The sequence below is a fragment of the Zootoca vivipara genome, chromosome 2 (genome assembly GCF_965207765.1).
Source record: "Zootoca vivipara chromosome 2, rZooViv2.hap1.1, whole genome shotgun sequence".
Classification (NCBI taxonomy): Eukaryota; Metazoa; Chordata; class Lepidosauria; order Squamata; family Lacertidae; genus Zootoca; species Zootoca vivipara.
Genome location: NC_142584.1, coordinates 89501023 through 89528755, shown reverse-complemented (window position 1 = coordinate 89528755; position 27733 = coordinate 89501023). Strand labels below are relative to the sequence as shown.

The 27733-nt window shown below is 43.1% G+C and overlaps 1 protein-coding gene across 7 annotated transcripts in view; it reads left to right on the top strand.

Annotated features, from left to right (window-relative positions):
- ITPR1 (inositol 1,4,5-trisphosphate receptor type 1) overlaps nt 1-27733 on the top strand; it is a 214641-nt gene that overhangs the window by 14851 nt on the left and 172057 nt on the right. For all 7 annotated transcript variants that reach the window (XM_088662374.1, XM_088662377.1, XM_088662375.1 and 4 more), the window contains exons 2-3: nt 10527-10634; nt 22092-22162. In XM_088662374.1, coding sequence (XP_088518500.1) covers nt 10543-10634; nt 22092-22162 — 163 coding nt within the window. In that variant the 5' untranslated portion in view covers nt 10527-10542. The remainder of the gene's footprint in view (nt 1-10526; nt 10635-22091; nt 22163-27733) is intronic.

The window sequence follows — 27733 nt, the reverse complement described above, 5'->3', positions numbered from 1 at the left end:
AGGCATAAACTTGGGGCCAACTAAATAATAAGACCCTTAATACAACCAAAATTACCAATGCCTAACCGCCTACCTTACAAGTTGTGACTATTTGCTATGCAGTAGGCGAAAACCCAAATGGCACCAGCCAATCAGCCAGATGGGAAAAATTCCTACCGGCCCCTGAATACAGGCGACCAAGAAAAGTCATAGCAATGTCAATACAGAGGCCTAAAAACAGGGAGGGAGGGTGGGGATCAGAAACGCAGCTAAAGAGAAGGAAAAAACCAAGCATTTAAGCTTATATACCCCCGGGGCTTGACTTACAAATTGCTACATACAAATATGCCCAACAACAGCCCATAACCAATCAAACGGTGGCCACTCATGCCCCCACCTTTGCCACAGGCGTGGTTTGCTATCCCCCACCGCAAATCGTGCTCTCTGTAATGGAGAACCCGCATTGTGGGGCCTGCCTGGTGTTTTTACATGAGTAGAATGTGTCCTTAATTTAAAATGCATCTCTGGGTTATTTGTGGGGCTTAGGAATTCGTTCATTTTTTCTTCAAAATATAGTCCGGCCCCCCACAAGGTCTGAGGGACAGTGGACTGGCCCCCTGCTAAAAAAGTTTGCTGACCCCTGCATTGGATGATTTCACTGAATACACCCCATTAGGAATGGACATCAGGAGCTTAGCAAACACAATCGGAAATAAACCCATTTTTGAGTTAACTTTTTTTTTCCTGGTTAAATTTATTTAGGGTCAAGTGCAGTTGCTGAAACATTGGAGAATGTCATTTTAACTGACTCGTGCTTTGCTTTACATGCTGCCTCAGGGCGAAGTGGAAAGCTAGCATTATGTGGGACGAAACTAGAGCTTCGTAATTATTTTTTAATCCCAATGGGAATTGTTCCCCTCTCTAAAACTAGATCTCTTGGCCCGCCCATGGCACTCTTCATATAAAGCATGCGCTTGTTCAGGTGATTGCTGCACATCCGTTTCATACAGCCATCCCGATACTTTATTGCGGAGACGGGATATTTGCACAAGCAGCTGTAAGAGACAAGAGGCTAGTTTTGCTTGCATTAAGAGCACCTCCAGCCTCTGTGAAGAGAGGGCAGCTGCTGCTGCTGCTGCAGGGAAGAACAGCAGACAGACTTCCTGCAGGGATCCAAAACAGCAAGGAACTGTTCCCAGTCTTTTATTCGAGGAACCTGAAGTCTGAAGAAGAGCCACAGCTGCATCCAAAATGAGGTGCTTTGGGGGAAGGTAGAAGACATTAGAAGAGGGGTGGGTGTGGTAACACATACTGAAAAATAAAGTAGGTTGGACTAAGAACATAGGTTGCTTTTATATATATATAAAAATGGAAAGTGTGCTTTTTTAATTGTACAGTGGGTAGTATAAAACTAAGTCTAAGTAGACCCTCTGAAATAATGAACTTAACTTACCCACAGTATGACTTAGTTTTACACCACTCGATAGTAATTTTGGCATATCAAAAATGTGTGTAATGGTGGGTTGGATTCAGATTTAAACTGCTGAGAGCGAGACCAGAGATGTTAAAAGGCTAGTATTTGGCTACAAATTGAAAAGATCAGAGTGTACTCATTCTTGCTTTGTGTGTGAGGTGTGTGTGTGTAGATACTGTAGATAGATTAGATAAAATATATGAACATGGAGATGAATTGCACCAACTGCCTTGTTCCTGTTTATATTTTATTTTTGGCGTGTCCTTATCTACCTTCCTCTTTAATATTATTAAACACTTTGGGCTGTCATGCTTCCTCACCAACTTGTGGTTTTTAAAAGACTACACTGTCATTTTCTTAGCCACCAGGTATAATTTTGAATAAGCATTTTGCTTTTAATGAAACTGAAGAGATTGAAAGTTGCACCAGTCTTGCTCCCCCAAAGTATAAAAAGATGTTGAGTCTGACAGTGATGTGCGTGTCAGTCAGGCTGCAAGTTGGATGCATGCATAAAATAAAAAGCCCTTCACAAAGAATAATTATATGTGAGGCAGAGAGAGTCAAATTGAAAAATCTAGGTTGGCACCCTTCTTGTGGATACCTGGTGTCCTGTGTTTTTGGTTCCTGCTGAAAACCTTGGCGTTTAGATAAGCCTACCCAGATGTTTAGAATGCTGAGGTAATTTTAATCTGTTTTAGTATTTAAACTTTTGTATGCTTTAAAATGCTGCAATGTTGTAATTTTTCCTTGATTTTACTGTTTTATCTTTTGTAAATCGCTTTAAGGTTGTTGCTGTTTTTTTACAGTCGAGTGGTGTATACATTTTATGGGGCAGGGGAAGTTCTGACAATATTTTTCATTGTGTGAGCATCTACCTGCAGTCCAAAGTAGTCCAGCCCCAGACCACGGCTTCACCACCTCAATGAATTAGAATCATAGAATCATAGAATCATAGAATCATAGAGTTGGAAGAGACCACAAGGGCCATCCAGTCCAACCCCCTGCCAAGCAGGAAACACCATCAAAGCATTCCTGACAGATGGCTGTCAAGCCTCTGCTTAAAGACCTCCAAAGAAGGAGACTCCACCACACTCCTTGGCAGCAAATTCCACTGCCGAACAGCTCTTACTGTCAGGAAGTTCTTCCTAATGTTTAGGTGGAATTTTCTTTCTTGTAGTTTGAATCCGTTGCTCCGTGTCCGCTTCTCTGGAGCAGCAGAAAACAACCTTTCTCCCTCCTCTATATGACATCCTTTTATATATTTGAACATGGTTATCATATCACCCCTTAACCTTCTCTTCTCCAGGCTAAACATACCCAGCTCCCTAAGCCGTTCCTCATAAGGCATCGTTTCCAGGCCTTTGACCATTTTGGTTGCCTTCTTCTGGACACGTTCCAGCTTATCAGTATCCTTCTTGAACTGTGGTGCCCAGAACTGGACACAATACTCCAGGTGAGGTCTGACCAGAGCAGAATACAGTGGTACTATTACTTCCCTTGATCTAGATGCTATACTCCTATTGATGCAGCCCAGAATTGCATTGGCTTTTTTAGCTGCTGCATCACACTGCTGACTCATGTCAAGTTTGTGGTCAACCAAAACTCCTAGATCCTTTTCACATGTACTGCTCTCAAGCCAGGTGTCTCCCATCCTGTATTTGTGCCTTTCATTTTTTTTGCCCAAGTGTAGTACTTTACATTTCTCCTTGTTAAAATTCATCTTGTTTGCTTTGGCCCAGTTGTCTAATCTGTTAAGGTCATTCTGAAGTGTGATCCTGTCCTCTGGGGTGTTAGCCACCCCTCCCAATTTGGTGTCATCTGCAAACTTGCTCAGGATTCCCTCAAGCCCATCATCCAAGTCATTGATAAAGATGTTGAACAAGACTGGGCCCAAGACAGAACCCTGTGGCACCCCACTAGTCACTACTCTCCAGGATGAGGAGGAGCCATTGATGAGCACCCTTTGGGTTCGGTCAGTAAGCCAGCTACAAATCCACTGAATGGTAGCATTGTCTAGCCCACATTTTACCAGCTTCTTTACAAGAATATCATGGGGCACCTTGTCAAAGGCCTTGCTGAAATCAAGATAGGCTACATCCACAGCGTTCCCTTCATCTACCAGGCTTGTAATTCTGTCAAAAAATGAGATCAGATTAGTCTGACATGACTTATTTTTCAGGAACCCATGCTGACTTTTAGTGATCACAGAGTTTCTTTCTAGGTGCTCACAGACTGTTTGCTTAATGATCTGCTCTAGAATCTTTCCTGGTATTGATGTCAGGCTGACTGGGCGGTAATTGTTTGGGTCCTCTCTTTTCCCCTTTTTGAAAATAGGGACAACATTTGCCCTCCTCCAGTCTGCTGGAACTTCGCCTGTTCTCCAGGAATTTTCAAAGATTATTGCCAGTGGTTCTGAAATCACCTCTGCCAGTTCTTTTAATACTCTTGGATGTAGTTCATCTGGCCCTGGAGACTTGAATACATCTAAACTAGCCAAGTATTCTTGTACTACCTCCTTACTTATCCTGGGCTGTGTTTCCCCTGCTGAATCATCTGCTCCATATTCTTCAGGTCGGGCGTTTTTTTCTTTCTTGGAGAAGACTGAGGCAAAGAAGGCATTGAGGAGTTCTGCCCTTTCTCTGTCCCCTGTTTGCATTTCACCATCTTCTCCTCTGAGTGACCCCACTGTTTCCTTGTTTTTCCTTTTGCTACGGACATACCCATAAAAGCCCTTTTTGTTGCTTTTAACCTCTCTGGCGAGCCTGAGTTCATTCTGTGCTTTAGCTTTTCTGACTTTGTCTCTACACGTGCTGGCTATATGTTTGAATTCCTCTCTGGAGATTTCCCCCCTTTTCCATTTTTTGTACATATCCCTTTTAAATCTTAACTCAGTCAAAAGTTCTTTAGATAGCCAGCCTGGCTTCTTTAGGCACCTTCCATGTTTCCGTCTCATTGGTATTGCCTGAAGTTGTGCTTTTAATATCTCCCTTTTAACAAACTCCCAACCATCATGAACTCCCTTCCCTTTTAGTATTACTGTCCATGGGATTTCACCCAGCGTTTCCCTAAGTTTTCTGAAGTCGGCTTTCTTAAAGTCTAGAATTTGGACCTTAGTATGCTTGGTTGCTCCTTTCCGCTGGATAATAAACTCCAGAAGAGCATGGTCACTCCCACCTAATGATCCTGCCACTTCTACCCCACTAACCAAGTCATCACTATTGGTTAGGACCAGATCTAAAATGGCTGATCCTCTTGTTGCTTCTCCCACTTTCTGGACAATGAAGTTGTCTGCAAGGCCAGTGAGGAATCTGTTTGACCTTATGCTCTTGGCTGAGTTTGACATCCAACAAATATCAGGATAGTTGAAATCCCCCATTACTACTATCTCACTTCCTTTGGAATGCTTGGCCATCTGTTCCAGGAAGGCATCATCTGTGTCCTCAGTTTGGCTTGGGGATCTATAGTAAACTCCCACAATGAGATCACTGTTGTTTTTCTCTCCCTTAATTTTGATCACATCCACACCATACATGTGAAATCACATTACTTCCTTGACCCTATTTTGGGGGGAACTGTAGTTTACCCCTCATGGTGCTGTACCCCCCCCCACACACTCTGTGTAGTGCAGGGGTTCTTAAACTGCAGTCCATGGACCACTCGTGGTCGGCAAGTGGGCTATGGAAGGTGGTATATGGAAGGTGTGTAAAAACACAATGAAAGGGCATCCAGCATCCAGCACAACTGCTACAAAAGACAAAAAAAAATCAAGTGGTTGGCCAAGACACTTGGCAGTTTTCAGGTGGTCCATTGGGGGGGGGCAATCTTGGGGACCACTGATGTAGAACATATGCTAAAGTAGCATAATTCAGGTCACGTAACTGATGATTTAGTAGGTTAATGACCAATTATAATTTGCAGTCCTATTGGCTAAAATCAAGCAAGTGTCTGCTGGGGATGGCTGAAGTTAGAATATAAGACAAGGAGTGGTGGCAATGGCTCTAGGGCAATTGCCAAATGTGTGTATTGTTAAGGAATGCCCTGATAACAGTGGCTGAGAAACTGATAATGGTGATAGGGAGGAATATTTATGTCAAGTGCTTAATTACTACTGTTTGTGTGTTGTGAAGCATTTCCCTGACTGAGCACTTCTGTTTTTAGTGATGCTTTTATGATTCATTCTGAGCTCTATTTTGACCCTGTCTAAAATTGCCACCATTGTTTGTAGTAGGCTTAATGTTTGGGAATCCCTCCATTCCCTACCTTCCTGTTATACTTGAATAAGGGCATGATAGCCCAATCCTAAAGATGGGGTCATAATCGCTGCATGCATATATAACCCTTGATGTTGTCCCTGTTAAAATAGTATTTAGTAGCAGAGCTTGGGGGAAAAGTAACCTGGTGAGTTATGCCAGTCTGAGTTGGTTTTTCGAACATCTCCGTTGATGAACATTTCGGTTTTCGGTCGCCATAAACCTGGAAGTGAATGCTTCAGTTTTTGAGCACGCCTCTGAAGTCGAACATGCCACGCAGCTTCCGCTGAGTGCAAGATCCTGAGGTCTAGCTGTCAGCTATTGAGTTATTGGTTTTCGAACGTTTCAGAACTTGAACAGTCTTCCGGAATGGATTACGTTCGAAAACCAAGGTACCACTGTATAGTTATGGAGTGGCGTAATGATATCTGCTAGATTTTGGACCCAGCTCCATGCTATTGACATTGTCCGCCAGTCTAAATTAGTACTGTATTGAGTTCTGCACTACTGACAGCATTCCTGTTTTTCTGACTAAGGAGCTGAATTCCATGGTGGCTATAACTAGCTTTGTTGCAGCCCTTGAAAACTGATTGCAAACTGCCTTGAATATGCATACAAGTTATTTCTACTCTATTCCAAAGTAGTTCTCTTTGTTTTCTAAAGGAATCTCATTGTTATTTAAAAATCGTGAATATAGGTTCCCTGCCTGATAGAAGGATCTACAAGTGGAGATAATTTCCCAATCCTACGAGGGTCACCCTAACACAGTGTTTCCCAACCAGTGTGCCTCCAGATGTTTTGGGACTACAACTCCCATCATTCCTGACCACTGGTCTTGCTAGCTAGGGATGATGTGAGTTGTAGTCCCAAAACATCTGGAGGCACACTGGTTGGGAAACACTGCCCTAACAGAGCCAGTGTGGTGCTGCAGAGAGTGTGTTGGACTAGGACCTGGGAGACCGTTCAAATCAGCAATGAAGCTCACTAGGTGATCTTGTGACAGTCACTGCCTCTCAGCCTAGTCTGCTTCACAGGGCGATGATGAGAATGCAATGGGAAAATGAAGAATTATGTATACCACCTTGAGCTCTTGGGTGGAAAGCTAGGATAAAAACAACGATAGCTACAGACAGATCACTGAAAAACAGATGGTGGTGACAGTCAGAGAAGGGTATTGCTATCATTCCCTGCTTGCGATCTCCAAACAGCATCTCTCTGACTGGTGTCTGAGGAGGAATTTGGGACTTGACAGACTTGACTGAATCTAGAAGACTGTTCTTAGGAATAATAACCTTGAATTGAGTAAAGGAGCCCCTGAACCTAAGGGGTACTTATTATGTATTTGGTTTTATTTTAAAGATTTGGTGCTGGAATATTGGTGTAATATTTTGAAAACAGTTATTGGTGACAGTAAGGACCAAGTGTTGCATTACAGAGCCGTCCTGTTTAGTGTTCAAGTCAGCCACATCCTCCTCCCAGGATACCTCATTCTATTATTCCCCTTCTAGTTTTCCTTTCCAACAGTCGGCTGGCATTCCCTGCATGCTCCAGCTTCATTGTGCTTTTTCTGGGCTTTCCCCTTACGATTCCCCCCCCCTAAAGATTTGTTGTAGTTTGCAAATGTTGAGGTGTTCCCCAAGGCTGCTGATACCTCCTGATGCAGGTGGGTGGTGCCATTTTTGTTACATAAGCAATACTCCTTTCCCCCGAAAGTTGAAAGTGAAGAGGATGGTGCAATTGCTGGAACAACTAAAAGCAACAGGATTCTGTATGCTAGAATGCTTGCTAAGGATGCAGGAGGGTTTAGTGCTGGTGTGTGTTTGTTGGGATTTATGTTAATAACATATCTTCTATTACACACACACACACACAAAACACTTACTTTGGTTGGAGATTCAAACAGGTAGGAACAATCTGGGACAGTAATTGTAAGTGGCTTAACTTTCTCTAGGGTAAAAGTGCTTTCTGGAGTGTTTTATTCCACAGCAATGCCTATAAATCACTAAAGCCTATTTGCAGGGAATGAGTGAGAACACCTGGTACAAAATATTGCTAAGAACATTCTTCTGAGCTCAGAATGACTTCAATTGCTTCTTTCAAAGGTTGTTTAGGCCATTTGACTGTCATTGCCCGTGGCAGCTTGGAAGAACTTATAGAGCCTGCACTCCCACTAAATTTGTTGCAGGCAAGACAAACTAATACACAAAAACTTTCTCTAATCAGGCTGCATGGGAGAACTTAAAATTTAGTTTCAAAAAGCTGGCCATTCAGTGGATATTGGGTGACTCTACTATTTAAAACTCTTTATTTTACTGTATTGGCCCAAATATAAGCCACACCCGAATATAAGCCGCACCTTTAAAATTCAAGGGGGAAAGAAGAAAATACCTGAATATAAGCCACTCCCTTAAAATTCTGCAGGCACTCATACCTGTTCCGTTATACTGTATGTCTGTTTCAGCAATGATATCGTAAAAGCCAATTTTTGTAAGGCCGTGAATTTAAGCCACACTTTAACTTTTCACAGTCGGAATTTGGAAAAAAAAAGAGGCTTATATTCAGGCCAATACGGTACTATTAGAATTTGTAAAATTACGTCCTTATCCAGTCGAAGTAGTCAGCACTGATGGTTTACAGCAGTCCTCCCTAAGCTGGTGTTTCTCCAAATTTTGGAATACAATTCTTATAATCCCCAACCATTGACCTTTGCTGGTTGGCGCTGTTCAGAGTTGTAGACTCCCCTCCCCTTCTCAGCGTGGCTTCTGAGAGATCACAGGTTAGATTCAAATTGCTTGTGAACTCTTTCAAGTTTGTTACACTAAAAAGGCCCTCGAGACCAAAGAGAAACCCAAACTAGCCCAAATGAGCTTAAACAGCTTGAAATCTCTCATCTTTCAGGTGTGTTTGTGTGAGCTGCAAGTGCTGTCCTTGGCTGATCTCACAGTTGGCTTTAATATGCTTGATCTGTACCTTTCACTGTAAACAAGTTAATGTTCAATGAAATGGGAACAGTTCTCCCCCTTATGATGTCAGGGCTGTGTTTTGCAATAAGTGCCACATTTCTTGCTATTGAAGCTATTTCTCCGCCAAAAGAAAAAATAATCTCAATGCTTGCATGTCTACTTCAGTTGTGTCATTAGGGGTGGGTGTTGGGAAATGGTGGTGGAGAACTTGGCTTAAGAGCTACAACATGCTGGCTTGTTCCTGAAATTTTTAATTAGGCGCAAGCCTCTGCAGGGTCAGTGGGTGAAAAATGAATAAGCAAAGCCAAGTGACTGTTAATGAAACACAGCACGCAGAGCATTTTAGTTCAGAAACAATTGTCATTCTTTCGCTTCAGTTTTTATACTCCCAAGTGTCTGTATACTTGATAATTTCCTCTGTAGGAGTAAGGTATAAACCCTTTTTTAAAGAACAAAAAATATATAAAAAACACCACAGTTGGTATTTGCAGATCAGAGGCTGTGTTTACATTGCAATAAAAATATTGGATGCTATTATATTAACTTCCAAATAGCTCTAATGCTGTGTTTAATCTAATGCTGTGTATCTATCTCCATTGGTTTTTTGTTTGTCTTTGTGTGCACTTCTTGCTGAGAGAGGAATTGGGACAAACTTTCCCAAGTGTTCCCCGTATCATGGGGGCTCCTTCCTAGTTGCACAATCCCATGCTATGCAATTGCATGTATGAATAGGTCAACCACGTGAATGGAGATGACTGAATGGGTCATTTCCCGACAAGTACCCTTCTGTGAGGTTGCTGATTGGATGAGAAAGCTCTGCATGATTAGACCTGCCAATGTGGGCATACTCTTCATACATTGACCCCTGCACTATGGCCTTTATGCTTGCTACACAGTTACACAGATGGTCTCACCATTCATAAATAATGTACTTCACAACCTTTTGAATTGTCTGTGGACAACTATATTTAGGTTTGTTTTTCTTCATAGTAGTTCCCATTGAGGCACTGAGTTTAACACTTGCTGGTGAGCTGTTTTCACCTACTCTTGAGAAAGCAAGAAATCAGAGAGCAATAATAATGTGGCGCTGGGCAATATTTTGAAACTGGTGTCCAGTCAACCCAGCATTCTTCTCATATTGCATGGGCTTTTGAGCAACAGTGCTAAGCCGATGATTCCCTTGCATTAGTATTTATCGCAGGAGAAGATGATGCCTAACAACATTTCTAGAACTCATATTGAGCTATTATATCAAGTCAAACCGTTGGTTTATCTGGGTTGGTTACTTGCAGGAGCTCTAACAGAGGCCTTTCCCCTCACTGCTACCTGATTATTTTAACTTGGAGATGGCAAGGATTGACCTTCTACTCCACCACTTGAGCTTTGCCTCTTCCCTAACTCACAGGGGAGAGGACAAAAAGCCACAAATGCCATTTGACTCAGCTTCTTCTGGATAATCCCCAACACAGTAGGTTTTAGGTACCTGAACCCCAGGCTATAATTCAAACCTGGGCATTGCATATATTACGAATAAGCTTAAATGTCTAGGTTTGATCGTGGGTTACTGAGTTTGTGGCAAGCGGTACAATGATGGTTTAATCTGTAGAGGTGGCACTCAGCTAAGTTTTATGCAGAGTAGATGAACTGTAATGGGCCTAACTTAGTCACATTTATTAATTTCAGCGAGTAAGGCTTAGATATATGTATTTTTGATACATGCATTCCCAGGGAATGCAAAAATAAAAATAAAATATAGTCACAAATGTGGCAAAACTTCCATTGACTTTAATTGCTTGCCCTTAGAGTGTAATCTGAGCAAGTGGCTAATAAATAATGATGAGTTTGTTTTCTCTCCCTTAGGGCCAACAAGCCAGAGATGTCCGACAAAATGTCAAGTTTCCTGCATATTGGAGACATATGTTCTTTGTACGCAGAGGGATCAACAAATGGATTTATCAGCACGTTGGGGTAAGTGAGCCATTTTTCAGGTGCTGCAGGGTGTATTTAATGAGCTGGCAGTGGAGGAAAAATAGGCATAGTTGTCTAGAAGCCAGCGCTGTCATCGCCATGTGTTTAACAGGGCTGGGTGTCTCTTTCCTTCCCTGCAGCTATAAATCCTGGGATAAGAGGTTTCCCAGGTGAGTGAATCTGCTTCAGCAGAATCTAAACATTTCATTTTTAAAAACCAACTGCAGCAGCTTCTTCATCTTCATTTTGTTGCTCAGGGCAGTCTTGGCGGAATATTGAAGCCCGGAGCTCTGTGGTTTACTATCTAGATGAGGAACTGGCAGCGGAATCCAAAGAGAGAATAACAGTATGTCATTGCCTTCTGCTTCTTAGGGGGCACTCTTTATTACCAAGAAAATTGAGGAAACAGTCAGATGAGGGACCAGAATGGAGCTTATAGGCATGAAAGCAAATTGAACGGCAGTAGGGAACCCGAAACTATTCTTTAGCCTAATGTGGAAGGTTGTATGAAGAGTTAGTGTGCCGAGCACGATAAGGAGACCCGTGACAGGGCGAATACAAATGATTTGGCACCTCTTCTATTTTACAACCTCCTGGCTGAATTACTGTGAGGTGTTTATATGTGGGGCTGCCCTTAAACAGTTTCAGAGCTTCAACTAGTGCAGAATTTGGCTGCTAGGATACTGGCAAGTTTCCTAAATCGATCCGTGTTACATCAGCTCTAGAGAAACTCCCTTGGCCCCCCCTACTTGCTACTAAGCCTAATTCACGGTGCTGATATATAAAATGAAAGTAAAATATTCTCAGAAATTTATAAGAGATAACATAAACTAATCTGTGTAAAATTATGCTCCTCAAAGGCCAGTACTGTGCCCCTCTGACGTGTGTGCCCTAGGGGGCGGCCTAGTTGGCCTAATGATAGATAGCATTGGCCTTGCTTGGACACCAGATGTCTGAAGGAGTGCCATGCCAACCTGCCCATGGGCTAACAGGTTAAGGGGAACTATCTCACGCATGTTCAAAAGGGAGGGCCTTCTCTGTGGTGGCATCCTATCTGTGGAATGCCCTCTTGAGGAAGTTAAACCTGGCACCGACAGTGTATTCTTTTCAGCAGCAGGTGAAAACCTTTTTAAATTGCCCATGCATTCTAGAACAATGCCTATAGCTGTTGAATGGTTTTATTCCCCTTTCTCTTGTTGTGTTTTTGTAATTTTAAATCTCCTTGTTTGCTGCCCTGGACTCCAATTTTTGATGAAAGGTGGCTCACGATTAAACAAATAAGAATAAAGCTCTGTTTTGAAGACATCAGTGTTTAAATTAGCATATCCTGCTAATTCCATCTGGGCAGAAGCACTAAAGGAAGACACAGAGCAAGGCCAGTTAAGGGTGTGACATGGCGAGATAGTCCCAAGGTCCACTTAGAGAGGTGGAGAGGGCCATATTTGACCTGCAGGCCTGAAGTTCCCCTCCCCTGCACTAAATGTTGAGTCCTTTGAGTAAGTAAAGCCAGGAAAGTTGATGAAAAAGGTTAAATATGATTCTCTCCCCACACCTACCACCCTGTATAATTAATTCATATGTACAATAAGTGTTTTTGTTGTGTTTTCTTTTTTCCTATGTAATGACATAAGTTTAAGCTTTCTGGCCAGGGCTTCTCTCCTCGGCAGAATTAATTTGTGTGTTTTGAGGATCCCAGTGTGAAGTTCTAGAAGCAGATGTCCAATACAGTCAGAGCATATACCGTGTTTCTCCTAAAATAAGACGTGCCTCTAAAATAAGCCATGGCACGATCTTTTAAAGGCAAAAATATATAAGACATCCCCCCCAAAATAAGACATGTTGGGGGGTACCGGTACCTACCCGACCCAGCGGGAGCCGGCAAACGCAGCAGCGCGTGCCAAGCCCCAGCCCAGCGGGAGCCCCAGCACAGAGACGCGCCGAGCTCCGACTGAACGGGCCCCAGGACCCGGCAGCGGGCGGCGCACGAAGCCGCAGGACCCGGCAGGAGCCGGCAGCAGCCCCAGCCGCGCCGCGCCGCCCGAAGCCCAGGGACCCGGCAGCGGGCGGCGTGCGAAGTGGCAGTAGCCGGCAGGAGCCGGCAGCAGCCCCAGCCACGCCGCGCCGCGCCGCACCGCCCGAAGCCCAGGGACCCGGCAGCGGGCTCAGCGGGCGGCGCGCGAAGTGGCAGTAGCCGGCAGGAGCCGGCAGCAGCCCCAGCCACGACGCGCCGCACCGCCCGAAGCCCAGGGACCCGGCAGCGGGCTCAGCGGGCGGCGCGCGAAGTGGCAGGAGCCGGCAGGAGCCGGCAGCAGCCCCAGCCACGACGCGCCGCACCGCCCGAAGCCCAGGGACCCGGCAGCGGGCGGCGCGCGAAGTGGCAGTAGCCGGCAGCAGCCCCAGCCACGACGCGCCGCACCGCCCGAAGCCCAGGGACCTGGCAGCGGGCTCAGCGGGCGGCGCGCGAAGTGGCAGGAGCCGGCAGCAGCCCCAGCCACGACGCGCCGCACCGCCCGAAGCCCAGGGACCCGGCAGCGGGCGGCGCGCGAAGTGGCAGTAGCCGGCAGGAGCCGGCAGCAGCCCCAGCCACGACGCGCCGCACCGCACGAAGCCCAGGGACCCAGCAGCGGGCTCAGCGGGCGGCGCAAGAAAGCCCTGTACCATGCTCAATAAAAAAAAGACATCCCCCGAAAATAAGCCGCAATGTGTTTTTTTAGAGAAAAAATAAATATAAGACGTGTCTTATTTTGGGAGAAACACGGTACCTGGCTTTCGACCAAGTGAAGATGCCCGGCGCCTGACATCTCCACCATCTGGGAAGCATTGGATCTGGACTGTTTTAACACACTAATACCCCACCCCCTGGTAGAATTCAATCAGTTATATTTTATCTGCACAATCAGAATGAAATTCTGGAACCAAAATGCCTTTTCTGTGCAGCCTGAGCAGTAGCAGTCACCAATAAGGAAAAGAGGTCTGAATAGGCCAATATATATGTGGACTGTCCCTGGGTAAAGTTACTGATTTTCTTTAAGTTCTCAAAGTTCGATACCAGGCATCCCCACACTTTGGCCCTCCAGATGTTTTGGACTACAATTCCCATCATCCCTGACCACTGGTCCTGTTAGCTAGGGATCATGGGAGTTGTAGACCAAAACATCTGGAGGGCCGCAGTTTGGGGATGCCTGTTCTATACCTACCGGTAGCTCAAGGTTGTCATCTGAACTTGTCAGATGTTTAACTGAGAATCAATCACAGTCAGACAGTCATTTGAAAAAATAAGACTTTAAAGGCATCTTGCCCCAAAGTGGCAACTAGGTGTTCTGTTTTGGTGACTGCAACCTTGGTTTAAGGAGCCTTTTAGTGCCTAGCTTATAGATCTGAGTTTCTAACACTGCTTCTGGAGCTAGGCACCACCTCAGGTGACAAAATAACTTGCTCAGCCTTGGATACAATATTTGTTGTTCTGCCTTGGGCAGCAAACAGTCTTGAGTTTGCCATTAACCAGAACACCCTGTTGGAGCAACTGTGCAAGGGTTTACATGTTAAGAGCTCAAAAACAATGGGAACTGAATATAGCTAAACACAGTAATGATATTTTGTTCAAGTAAATATTTCTCTGAAGCTGAATCCTGCTTAATATTCCTGTGAGATGATGACTTGAAGCTTAATCACAGCCTTGCTTCTGTTTTTTCTAAATACAGTGCTCCAATGGCTTTGGTTCCTAGTTTGTAATATACCTAATTGCCTTTTGAACACTAAGCAAGCTGTGTGTAATCTTTATTTTGATCATCTGTTTGCCTGGAATAATGCTCCCTTGCCTGTGATCTATTTTTGGAACAAGGTGAATCTTTCAGCTACTAGAATTGGCTGTCTGGATGCTTTTTGCAAGACTTTTTTTTTGAACTTCATCAAATTAGGGTGGCTTCTTGCTTTGACACTCAGTTCCTCCTACCCTTTCTTGAGCAAGTCTTTCCCCATCCTTTGATACTTTGGGGGAGGTGGGAGGGCAGATGCAACAGAGAATTTCAGCAGATTCACCTTTTCACGCCATTGCACTGTAGCAGTGAATAGCTGTCTAGCTGATATTCCCTCTTGCATTAAAGTTACAGAAGCAATGTTCCCTATTGCATTGGGTGTTTTTAACCTCCTTATCCCCTGCTGTGGATGAAGAGTGAGTATGGCCTTATTCATAGTCTCAGAGCATATGTCTTAAAGCAATACTAATGCTGAGAGCTGGACTCCTTCCTTCCTATTTGAACTTTAGTTTAGGGGGGGGGTGAAGGTTGTGAGGGACCGATATACTTAGCATTTATCTCTGCGTCATATGAAAGCCCTGGGGTGGAAGGTTGTTTTTCATTTGTCAAGGGGGCAAGTCATAACTGCAAGTCCTAAGCCAAATTTCTATGACGTGACTGACTGGACCACAGAATCCATTAAAAAGATGTTTTTAAAAATAACTAACAGTATCAACATATCTTCAGGGCATTACCTAGTTCAGGCATGTCCAACAGGTGAGCCGGCCAGGTGCAGAGAGAGCCAACATGCTTTGCTCCACTCCAGTCTGTTAACTCAGTGTAGCTCCCCAGTGAAGGCAAAGCTTGGCTTAACGTGTCATCAAATTGTGGTTAAGTGCTCTTCCTTCACCACAATCATTAGCAAAGAACAAACCATGGGTATAAGTCGTGATTAAGGAGGAGAAAGCTCAAGCGTGTCATGCTGTGTTGAGCTACAAGGACCAGGGAAGAGCAAAGTGGCTGGGATCTCCTCACTAAGAACAAGCACAGGCATCCCCAAACTGCGGCCCTACAGATGCTTTGGCCTACAACTCCCATGATCCCTAGCTAACAGGACCAGTGGTCAGGGAAGATGGGAATTGTAGTTCAAAACATCTGGAGGGCCGAAGTTTGGGGATGCCTGAACTAGCATGTTTACTCATTTGTGCTAGGTCATGGTTTGGCTCACTGCTGCAAACATGGCCACCGAATCTAACGTTCCTATGGACTACACAGACTGTTGTTTAATGCCTCCCTGGTGGAGTTACTTTCACTTTAAGTGGCTTACAGTGTGCTCCTAAGCGTGCATACTTGGAATTGTTCACAGGGTATATAAACAATTGCATATTATTATTATTATTTATTTATTTATACCCCGCCCATCTGGCTGGGTTTCCCCCACCACTCTGGGCGGCTTCCAAGAAATAGCAAAATACATTAATATACCACAGATTAAAAACTTCCCTAAACAGGGCTGCCTTTAGGTGTTTTCTAAATGTCAGGTAGTTGCTTATCTCCTTGACCTCCGATGGGGGGGTGTTCCACAGGGTGGGCGCCACTACCGAGAAGGCCCTCTGCCTGGTTCCCTGTAACTTGGCTTCTCGTAGTGAGGGAACCGCCAGAAGACCCTCGGCGCTGGACCTCAGTGTCTGGGCAGAACGATGGGGGTGGAGACACTCCTTCAGGTATACAGGACCGAGGCCATTTAGGGCTTTAAAGGTCAGCACCAACACTTTGAATTGTGCTCAGAAACATACTGGGAACCAATGTAGGTCTCTTAGGACCGGTGTTATGTGTTCCTGGCGGCCACTCCCAGTCACCAGTCTAGCTGCCGCATTCTGGATTAATTGCAGTTTCCGGATCACCTTCAAAGGTAGTGCCACGTAGAGCACATTGCAGTAGTCCAAGCGGGAGATAACTAGAGCATGCACCATTCTGGTGAGACAGTCTGTGGGCACGTAGGGTCTCAGCCTGCGTACCAGATGGAGCTGATAGACAGCCGCCCTGGACACAGAATTAACCTGTGGCTCCATGGACAGCTGTGAGTCCAAAATGACTCCCAGGCTGCGCTCCCACCCGCCCGCCCCCTGTTCCCCCAAAACAGTACAGTACTTCTGTCTTGTCAGGACTCAACCTCAGTCTGTATATAAATATATATATAAAACTACTGCATATATTGTATTTTTTTTGCCATTAACTCTTCTCACACACCAAGGGCGTTTTTTTTTTTAAAAAAGTCTTATCTCTATTAAGGTCTTTCTTGCTGCACATTCCTACAGAAAAAAAATATTGAGACTGGAAGAGCATGCTGGGAGAATAAAAATTTAGAAGGGGAAGAAGGCCAAGATGGCACCTCATTTTCTGCCTTCCTAAATCTGCAGCTGAAGTCAATTACTTTGAGACCCTGAAGGTTGCCATTAGAATGTCTGCATGAAGTATCCCTGCCTTGGCTAGTGGAACACTTGGATAGACAATAGACTTTCTTTTCAGTAAAGTGGTATCTCTACTTACGAATAACTCTACTTACAAATGTTTCTACTTACGAATGGAGCCCCGTCCGCCATCTTGGATGTGGTTTAGATAGGATTTTCTCTACTTACGAATTTTTAGATAGGGTTGCTTCTACGTACGATTTTTTTCTCCCAATGCATTCCTATGGGATTTGACTTACTATTTTTTTCTACTTACAAATGTGCGTTTGGAACGCATTAAATTTGTAAGTAGAGGTACCACTGTACTTGGTCCACAGATCCATCACTTGAAGGTACCTTCTGAATGTCAGAGGTTTATCAATAGATGATGAGAATGGATTTGAGCACCGTGCTGTACAATAATAGTGGTTTCTTCTCCTTTCCTGTTTCTCCGCATCAAAGTATGTCTGAAATACTCCCTCTCTGGGGACTTTCTGTCTTCCATGTTAGACAGGCAGGAACTTGGAGCGGAACCTTCTTTCTGGTGGAAAGCATTTCCAAAGAGGTCTTAAAAATAAATAAAAATCTTTTGCTGTAGTCTTTTAAAACACCAGGCCAAGCCTATTTTATTCAGGCTGGCATATGGAATATGAGACTTTATGGATGCTCTGCTCATTTTTACAAAGTTGATAAACTATTTTATAACTGCGGAACGCCTTCTCCAAAGAGAGTTGCTGTCAAATATTCCTTGTGCTTTAATAGTCTAATGAAAACATACCTCTTCCACCTGGCTAACTGCTACAAATGTAACTTTTTGTTTTATACAGTACAGTACAGTACTTTGCAATGCCTCTTTAAACTGCAGTAAATCAACAGATACGCTGTTATTTATTGATCACCAAAGTCCATTTTATTACTGCAAACATAAAACAGGGTCAACCATTCCTTTTGCTAAGTTAGATGGCTAATATGAGCCGTTGTTAGTCTGTGTGGTGTAGTTGTTAAAAGCTACCATGTTGGCCTACAACTAGGGAGACCTGCACTCAGATTCCACTCAGCTGCAGAACTCACTGGGTCATTCACTATATTTTTCATCCTAAATTTACTTCACAAGGTTGTTGTGAAGAAGAAATGCAGGGGGAGGGATGAAAACGGAGGCGGGGGGGGGAACTCTGCAGCCAGCTTGAGCTTCTTGGAGGAAAGATGAGATACAAATGGGGAGGGGGGAAGCATAATAGCTCTAGTGCAAGATGGTTGAAAACTGTGTAAGCAGCCACTGGGCAAATCTGTATACACTTCTAGCCAAGGAGAGTGGCTGAAATGATGGCATTTAAGATTGGGTGCTGATTGAACTATATGTAGAACTTTGACAATATGTGTGAGAAGAGTTACACCAGAGTCTCTAAAGATCGAGGGAAGCTTTTAGCCACTTGAATGTCACTTGGTTGACTGTAAACATCTCTCATACAAGCAAGACTTGGATAGGAATATATTGGAAGGAATTCAGCCTCACGCTGAGGTGATTGTTCCATTTGGGCAAGCATTGTAGCTTGCCGGATGGAATTATCTCCCCTCTCCTCTTCCCTTACACTGTTTTGGGGGGTTGGAAGAAGCCAAATTCAAGGGGGAAGATCCCCCTTGCACAAGCCCATGGACAGGACTCATTAGTTGGATCCTGCCCATGGTGTTTGCGCTCCTCACACTTTTTTTTGTTTGCGGCAGTAACTTCCACTTGTTAAAAATGTAAGGCAATTAATATACCGCTTCTCAGGCAGACCTCACAAAGCTGTTTACTTTACTATGGTAACAACAAACAGTGGTGGGAGTGGGCTTTAAATAAGAGGGCTTTTTTTGTGGCACTACTCACAAGTATGGATTACCCTCGCCTCTTATTTTGCTGCCTATGGCGGCCATTTTGTGCTGGCACCTGTGGCATGTTTATCAATGTATGAATAGTGGCACCTTCCTTTTTACCAAAAAGAAAAGCAGTGAAAAATGTTATACTGAAATGGAGAAGACAGCTGTTGAGACGTATCTGCCATTGCCTCTTTTACTTTCCCCTCTGGGCAAGATGGTCCCGCAGAAGCCCCTGTGGTGACTCTTGGAGGTAGGTGGGAGGGGCCACTCAGGGAGCTGTCTTCCACAGCCAAGTTTAGATTTATTTCTTGCGTATTTTTTGGATACATTTGGATAACCTTTCCTTCTGAATGGATGGACGTAAGGGTGTCAATATTCCTGTAGTTCAGAGTCAGAGCTTCCAGTCAGAACTGACAGAGCTATTTGCTAAGAGAACTTAAAACTGTTTATTTTAACATAAATCTCAATGAAGACCCAGAGACTTGTAACTGCAGTCCGCAAACAACAACTAGGAGCTCTCCTTCTAAAGCTGTCTCTAGCAGGCAAGTGGACTTTTCTACAATTATTAATTCCGACCTCTCTCTCTCTCTCTCTCCCCTGTGGCATGCACTTTACTATGGGTTTATAACATTTAAATCAATTGAAATAAAATAGCTCCATTAGTGTGTTAGGTGAAGTAGAGTTCATTGAACTAAGTTTGCTCCAAAGTGAGGTGATTTTAAAAAACACGTTTGGACATTTTTTTTCCCTCCCATGGAATTCAGCATGGTGTGCAATGGTGTTCACCTCCATATTTTATCCTCTCAACAGCCCTGTGGGGTAGGTTAGGCTGAGAGGTAGCGATTGGCCAAAATTCTTCAGTCATTTTGTTTTGTGACTCAGGTGAGGATTCAAATATGTGTTTCCGTCTCTCCGGAGAGACGATTTGAACTTTAGAAAAAAGACGGCAGTGGACGGTTGCGAGGAATCCCCAATTTCTTGAAGCATGGGAACCCAAAAAAATTTTTTTAGATGATTTGGCATAACATTCGGTTTGATTGATATATATGTGTATAATTTGAAATAATGAATGTGATATAATTGGTTTTAATTGGAAAATTAATAAAAATATATTTTTTAAAAAAAAAACAAATATGTGTTTCCACATTCTAGTCAGTCTTTCTCAACCTCTGCAGTACACTAGCTTACAAGTGCGTGAAGAAAACACAAAGCACTTTTAAACTGTCTGTTGAAGCTGTTTAGAAATCAGTCATTGCCTTCTTCAGTTTCCATTTGGAGACCAGTAATTTCCATATAATAGGCCTTTTAAAATGGTGTCTGTCCTAAACGACATCAGTATTTTGTCATCTGAAGTAATCCAGGTAAATGCTTACTTGTATATCTGATTCACATTTCTGTGCAAACAAGGATATTTGTAATCTGAAAGGTGTAATGTTTAAGTCAGTCACAAGTACCTTTATTTCATGTTTTGTGATAGTTTCCATGTGCGAGAATCAGAGTAGTTCCACCGCAGGTTTTAGCAATTACTTGGCCTGGATTTTTTGGCAAGCTGAGTCTGTGTATGCAGCTATAAAACATTACAACAGGTCTTGCTCTACATTTACAGTTTGCATTGGGCCTGTTTCAATAAAACTTTTGCATTTACTATAACTTCTCTGCATCTTCCTGGGTCCTGGAAGTACACTGCAAATATCCGGATCTTTCTCTCTCCCCCACATGCCATAAATCTGTTGGATGGTAGCCTACCTGTCACTGAGCAGGAGACACAGGAAGCGATACTGAACAAAATCTAATTTTGTTCGGGTCATAATGAGCACAGTAATTATTTGGGTACATCATCAGCCTCACAGAATCTTGAAATGAATTCATAAAGTTATTCATAAAGTGTGCTGGACTAGCTCAGTGTCTTAAAACCAGTACCGTGTACCTTGAAGATGGTACGTGTTACCATCTACCGTGTACTTAAGAACAATGCCTCTTATGTAAAAAATGACCTGGAGTTTTGATACTGAATATTTTGGTTTTTGTTTTCCAATCCATGCCAGGATCAGGAACCTGATCTCTCACTTCCCCACTTAACAGAAGATGAACCTGCACATTTAATCAAATGGAAAAGTCACACATACTTTAGTGACTACATTAAACTTTGACTTACAGTGGTACCTCGCAAGACGAATGCCCTGCAAGATGAACTTTTCGCAAGACGAATGAGTCTTGTGATCTGAAGGTGACTTGCAAGACAAATTCATTTTGCGAAAAATTCATCTTGCGAATCGCGGTTTCCCATAGGAATGCATTGAAATTTAATTAATGCGTTCCTATGGGCAAAAAAAGAAATTTCAATGCATTCCTATGGGAAACTGTGATTCGCAAGATGAATGTTTTGCAAAACGAATTGACTCACGGAACGAATTAAATTGGTCTTGCGAGGCACCACTGTTATTGAGACTATTATTTTATGCTTAACAAGGTTGGCAGTATCTATGTGTTGCAAAGCAGGAAGAAAATGAACTCCACTCTCATCTTTGAAGAAAGGTGACTTTTGAACAGTGACTGGGTTTTAGTTCAACATTTTTTTAAGGAAGATGGTAAAAGGGACAGTCAATTCTGTGTAGCTCAAAATCTTGTGAAAAGTAAACTTTCCTTTAAACATCATTGGCCATTTTTTTTCATGTCACTGCTTCTCTGCCTTCTGTGGGACTTCAGTTTTTGGATAAAACTATACACAAGGAGAAGAGGACGACAGAGGATGAGATGGTTGGACAGTGTTCTCGAAGCTACGAACATGAGTCTGACCAAACTGCAGGAGGCAGTGGAAGACAGGAGTGCCTGGCGTGCTCTTTTCCATGGGGTCACGAAGAGTCGGACACGACTAAACGACTAAACAACAACAACATACCCCAGTAGCAGATGGCGTGGTGCAGCAGCAGTCAGCCTTGTTGCTGATGCTTACCTTACCTAGAGATAGCGGGGATACGGGGGCAGCAAGATCAGGTGCTGAATTGGCTCCCCCAGTGCATTTGCACCATGCCAAATTCGCGGCTGTCTTCCCTTCCCCTTATGCATAAGCAGCAATGATGTGATCAGCCAGAGGCCAAGTGAGTGCAGCCATCCCACCTTGCCATCTGCTTCTGCTGTGCTCATTCTTCTTTGCTGCATAAGGCTTCCAACCATTAATTGTGGTGCAGTCCAGGGTGTTAACCTATTCATGCAGCAATCATTTGTCCACTGTAGGTGTGATGAAGAGTAGGTTTGAGCCTATTGTCCTTTCCTCTAACCTATTAGGTCTAAACAGAATTTGCATGACTACAGATGATTGGAGTGCCAAATTTTTCCCCAGGGTTCCCAATCCCATGGAAAGCTAGCACAGTTTTTTGACAATCTTTTAAATGTTTTCCCTTTTCTCTCTCTTTCAGACTTGTAGATGACCGGTGTGTTGTACAGCCAGAAACAGGGGACCTTAACAACCCTCCAAAAAAATTCAGAGGTGAGATTTCTCAGCCATCTGCTGAAATGTTGATACAATGCTCCTTTGTATTTGGGTCTAGCTTGTCCAAAATAACAGCTGCGCACATGAAACAATAGTTTCGGTTATTTGATGGCAATATAATGGTGTTTTGTCTTTTGGGTTGAGGCTCCAAAGTTGGTGTTGGTTACCATGTGTATTAAAGAGAATTGCCCCGAATAAGCCTTGCGCATTTGTTTTTATTGTACTTTAGCAGACTGACTTACCTCTTCTAAGAACCCACATAAATCTGAGAATGTGCAACAAGACATCTTTGTGACTAACAGGATGTCTGTGTAGTTTCACTTGCTTTTCTCCAGGTGTGAAGGATAATACTCATTCTAGGATTGAATAAACAAGCAAAAAAAAAAAAGATGGGTTGGCAGATTTTTGACTGATTCAGACATGACTCTTGGCTTAATCTCAGCAGTGTGTTGTGAATTTATAAGCTTTCTCCTTTAGATTTTTGTTTTATTTTTTGCAAATGGTGGGCTTTGTCATGGGAATTAACCTAGTTCTTTTTAAACAGCAACTTTTCAGTTCACAGAAGTAAAATGGAGAAATAACACTCGGTCTTCTTTTTTGAGGCAAATCTTGTTACAGTTTTTAAAATGGGTTTTATTTACTCCTCCTGGCACTTTGAAGTGACTGAATTCAATCATCCTCCATGGGGATATTAACTGAATTAGTGATGCTGCTGGGTATTCTCATTGGACTTTGATTTTCAATGACAAAACACTCTGGTCTTGGGTTTATAAAAGAGGACTCTTGAATAGAGAGGTACGGTAACACAGCTGTTACATTCTCATCCAAGGAGTGTCCAGTAAGGCATTTATATCCTACTCATGCTTTGAAATAATACCTGTGTGACCCTTTGGAAGGAGAAAACAACAGTATATAGACCTTTTGGTTTACTCCCGGAGGGATGATTTTAATATTACACATTTGTTATTTTCGGAGGTTGCTATGAAATAGCCTTTAGCTTTCCATACACTTTTTTTGCTTCATTGGGTTTGGAATTTCTGGACCACAGGAGTGCATAGGTGCTTTTTTTCTTAAAAAAAGTTTTTTCTAAAATATTGAAATACTGCCCCTCAAAGAGGCCAAACTTAGATTCACAAAATGTTTAGGGGTATGCATACCCCTGCGCCCCCCCCCAGAAAAAAGCACTGGATACAACTACACTGGCAAAATGTAACCACTGCATAGACAACCATAAATATGCAAAAAAACAAAGAAACCACCACCCACCCATGCACAGTTATTGTGACCGGGTGAGTTAAAACATACATAGATTTTTAAATGTCCCAAGGTGAAACACATTTTATTTGGACCATCTAAGTATGATAGATTCCGCCCCCCCCCCCAACCAACCATCTTACTACAAAATAATGTGTGCACTGAGTTAGTTGCACTGCATTGGTGAAATTATGTGTTCCAAACGAAATTAAACCAATGTTGTGTTGATGGAACTTGAGTACTTAAAGGAGGTGTGAGTGGGTGGATGTTTAATGGGGTGATTCAGACTAAATGGAAATAAAAGATCATCATATAGTGAGATACACCGGGGTGTGTGTGTGTGTGTAATTGTTGCTTCATGCATAACACAGTAGCTTCACATCTTGTTTTCAAGCAACCTGTACTTGGGTTATTAATCCCAACAGAGGGTGTACTACTACTACTACTACTACTACTACTACTACTACTGCTGCTGCTGCTACTAATAAGAATAATAATGCAGAAACTACCTCTGTGTAGTAGTAGTAGTAGTACTGTATGAAGCATTGTTTATGATAGAGCTAATGGTTTGGATGCATACCTAGTAATTGCTGGAGGAAATGCAAGGTCTACTCAGTAGGGAACTCTGCAATGCCCACTTCAAATGTAACTACCGGTAGATATCATGTGTTTTCTTACTATGTGAACAAGCTGCACCAAGTCTTGGGTTTGTGTGCTTCCCTTCCCTTCCCTTCCCTTCCCCACCCCACCCCCCTCCTTTCATGCATCAAAGGGCACAATGAGATGCTTTCTCTCATTGTATTTGAAACTGTAGAAGGAGGGGGTTAAACTTGGTGAGAGCAAACCAGGTTCAAACACTGGCTTTGGACAAGCCACACTTACATTAAAGTGGTACCCCGCAAGATGAAATTAATTCGTTCCTCGAGTCGTTTCATGAATAATTTCGTCTTGCGAAGCGCGGTTTCCCATAGGAATGCATTGAAATTTAATTCATGCGTTCCTATGGGGGGAGGAAGCGCAAAAAAAGGTGCTGACTCACCCGCCATGGCCAGAGGTTTTCCATATTTTAAGGGGAAGGGGAAGCAGGAGGAGGGCCAGGGAGAGGCTCCCTCTCTCCTTCCCCAGCAGCCGTTCGCGTGCCCAACCAGACGGCCGCTCTGGAAGCCCCACTACTTCTGCTCGGAGTCTCCACGCAGCCATGCTCCTTCCCCAGCAGCCGTTCGCGCGCCCAACCAGATGGCCACTCTGGAAGTTTTAAGGCACCTTCCCCAGCAGCCGGACACTCGCGCCCAACCAGACAGCTCTCCCGTTCACCCGCAGGCGGCTTAAAGTGAGAGTGAGGGGGGATCCAGCTGCTCCTTGGCTGCCAGCGGCACAGCCATAGAAAACTTCGTCTTGCGAGTCTGCCAAAAAATTGCAAAACATTTTCATCTTGCGATATTTTCGTGCCGCGAGGCGTTTGTCTAGCAAGGTACCACTGTAATTCAAACAGAATGGCAGACTGCGGTTTGTAAAAAGCTGGAACCTTACAGTTGCCTTTATAGCTGTGAAAAAAAGGAGATAGGAGGAAAGACCATGTGAACCCAAGATTCACCACACCAATTTGATTCCCATATATTCTCACACTTCTGTGTGTGTGTTCATGTGTCTGAAGAGAATAAGTGCTTTGATGGAATATAGAACACTATAGATCAGGCATCCCAAAACTTTGGCCCTCCAGATGTTTTGGACTACAACACTTGTATTAGCATAAAACACTTGCATGCTACTGCATAAAATGTAGAGTCCCACACTCTCGTCTCATTTCTTAAGATGAAGCGGAGGGAGGAAAAGACGGTCCCTTTATTATCTACCGGTACATTGCTTTCAGCAGTTCAGAATTATTCCAGAGAAGCTGGCATTGCTTTTTATCTGTGCTGTCATGTGTGTGTGTGTGTGTTTCAGCAGCATACTGCTTGACTAGCATACTGTTGCTGCAGATTCAGCCATGACACCTTTGTAATTATCCATGAGTCTATTTGGGATATGAAAATGAGTGGTTGTTGAGTTTCTCCCCTGGCAGAATAAGAATTGGAAGGATATTTTTGTCTCCATGATGACTTCTTGTTCATGTGGATCTTAAATTATTGTGTTAAGAATTTGTATTTTATCAAATCAGGAAATTGGTCGAAATGTGAGATGGTTTAAGAGGGAATTTTTTTATGATATCTGTTCAATCCTGCTTTCCTTTTGGTTATGATAATTTATCCCATTAATTAGAGAGGGAAATTCAGTTCAGTTTGCATTTAAAGGCAAACGTACCTAATTTTCACAGTCTGAAATATGACGACACAGACATCTATTGGAATTTGTACTTCTCTGAATTTTGCAATGCTGTTCCCCAGCCAATTAATGTGTACAAAAATGCATAATGTGTGCATTATATTAGTGAAACCTACATACAAAATGCCCTATTTTGCAGAACTTGCACTGTTACAAGTATAGTACATCATATTTAATCTGCAGTTGTAAGAATTTGATCTTTTAATGTAGAAGCATACATAGTTTAGAACTCACTGCCTATTGATATCAGGCAGGCACATTCAATGTTCATGTCTCAGTGTTTTATTTCTTTTTAGCTACTGTTGATTTTAATAACCACTTGAAAAAAGAAAGTGAAGTTAACAAATTTGCCCATCTCTCCCACCACTAGAGTTAATTCTATGTACTGTATGTATTTTGCATGAGGACTCTCTGTTGCTGGCAACTCTGTTCTACATATTGTTCAATTCTACAAGAGCAGGCTGTGTTGCTGCAACCTTAATGGCTGACATACTCACTGTGGCAGGACCTGCTTTCTGATTTATTACATTTTAAATCCTACCATTCCTTCAAGGAACTCAATATGCTGTGCATGGTTCTTTTCATTCCATTTCTTCCTCACAAAAACCCTGTGAGATATAAGTTTGGCTGAGAGTCAGTGACTGCCTCAAGGTCGCCCAACAAGTTTCATGGCTGAGGGCTGACTTGAACCCTGGAATCCAAGATTCTGGTTCATTGCTTACCACTATATCATACTAGTAGGATCCTGATTAGACTTTTGTCTCTGCCATAACAACGCCACAATCCTGTACTTGTCCTCTCAAAAGTAAGCCCAGGTGAGTTCAGTGGGACTTATTCTTGGATAATTGTGTATTGGATTGCAGCCCAGGTTTGCTGGGTTTGGTGTCTTTTACAGCCTGTTGTTATGCCTGCTTACGTTCCTTTGAATTCATTTTTAACCAGGCCTTTGCCTGACTTGATCTACATCCTATGCCCCTTTTAAGATGCTGGCTCTTTCTGGGGTTTGTAATTGGATTGTTGTTTTTGTTTTGATTTTATGTATTTGATATTTTATGTGAACCGCCCTGAGACCTTCGGGTATAGGGCGGTATAGAAGATAGGTAGATAGATAGATAAATTTTGACTTACTCTTGGGTAATTTTTCAATGGATTGCAATGTTAACCTTTACAGTGCCATATTTAACTATTTGTGTATTTTAAATGACGTGTGGAATAATAAGTTTATTTCAATTACCTTCCCTGTAGCTTTCAGAACTCTTGACAAACACAAGGCAATATTGTGAGTTTAAGCCTGTTTCACAGGTAGCACACAAGGTGAAGCCAAACCACGGTTTAGTGTGAAAGAGCAAACATATGCAGGTTCTCAGAGAGAAGATCTTGGCCCACTGATCCTGCTGCTGCTGCTGAGCTGCCATGCTACCTAGGGCTTAACAGTTCATCTGAATCCTGGTCTTGCTGCAGACAAACCATGAGCAATAAAACAAGAACAAACCTTGGTTCCAACTTGTGGTTTCTCTGAAGTGAAGCAAACCATGAGCCCAGGAATAATGCTAAGCCAAACCATGGATTAGCCTTGGGTAGTGCAGCAGGAGCAGGACCTGGGCAGGAGTACATTGCCCATGATTATTTTTTTCCTCTAGGAACCCACACATTTGCTCCCCCATACTAAACCATGCATCATGAGCAGTTTCATATATATATGTGTGTGTGTGTGTTCAGCTGTTCTCAAGCTTGCGGTTCCGTAATGTAGGGGGTTCTGCATTCATGAATATATTAACTTGCAGAATTTATGGGTAAACCTCACCTTGCAACTGCCACATCACTGGCTGTGAGACTTGGGTATATATGTTCCAGCTGATTATGACAATTTTTTCAACAATTTTCCTACTAAATCACAACGCCTTGCTTGATCTGGTTCCCTCTAAATTCCTTAGTATCTTAACATTCTGAAACATGAGCACACTTGGAACCAAAATTTCTAAACCACCTTAA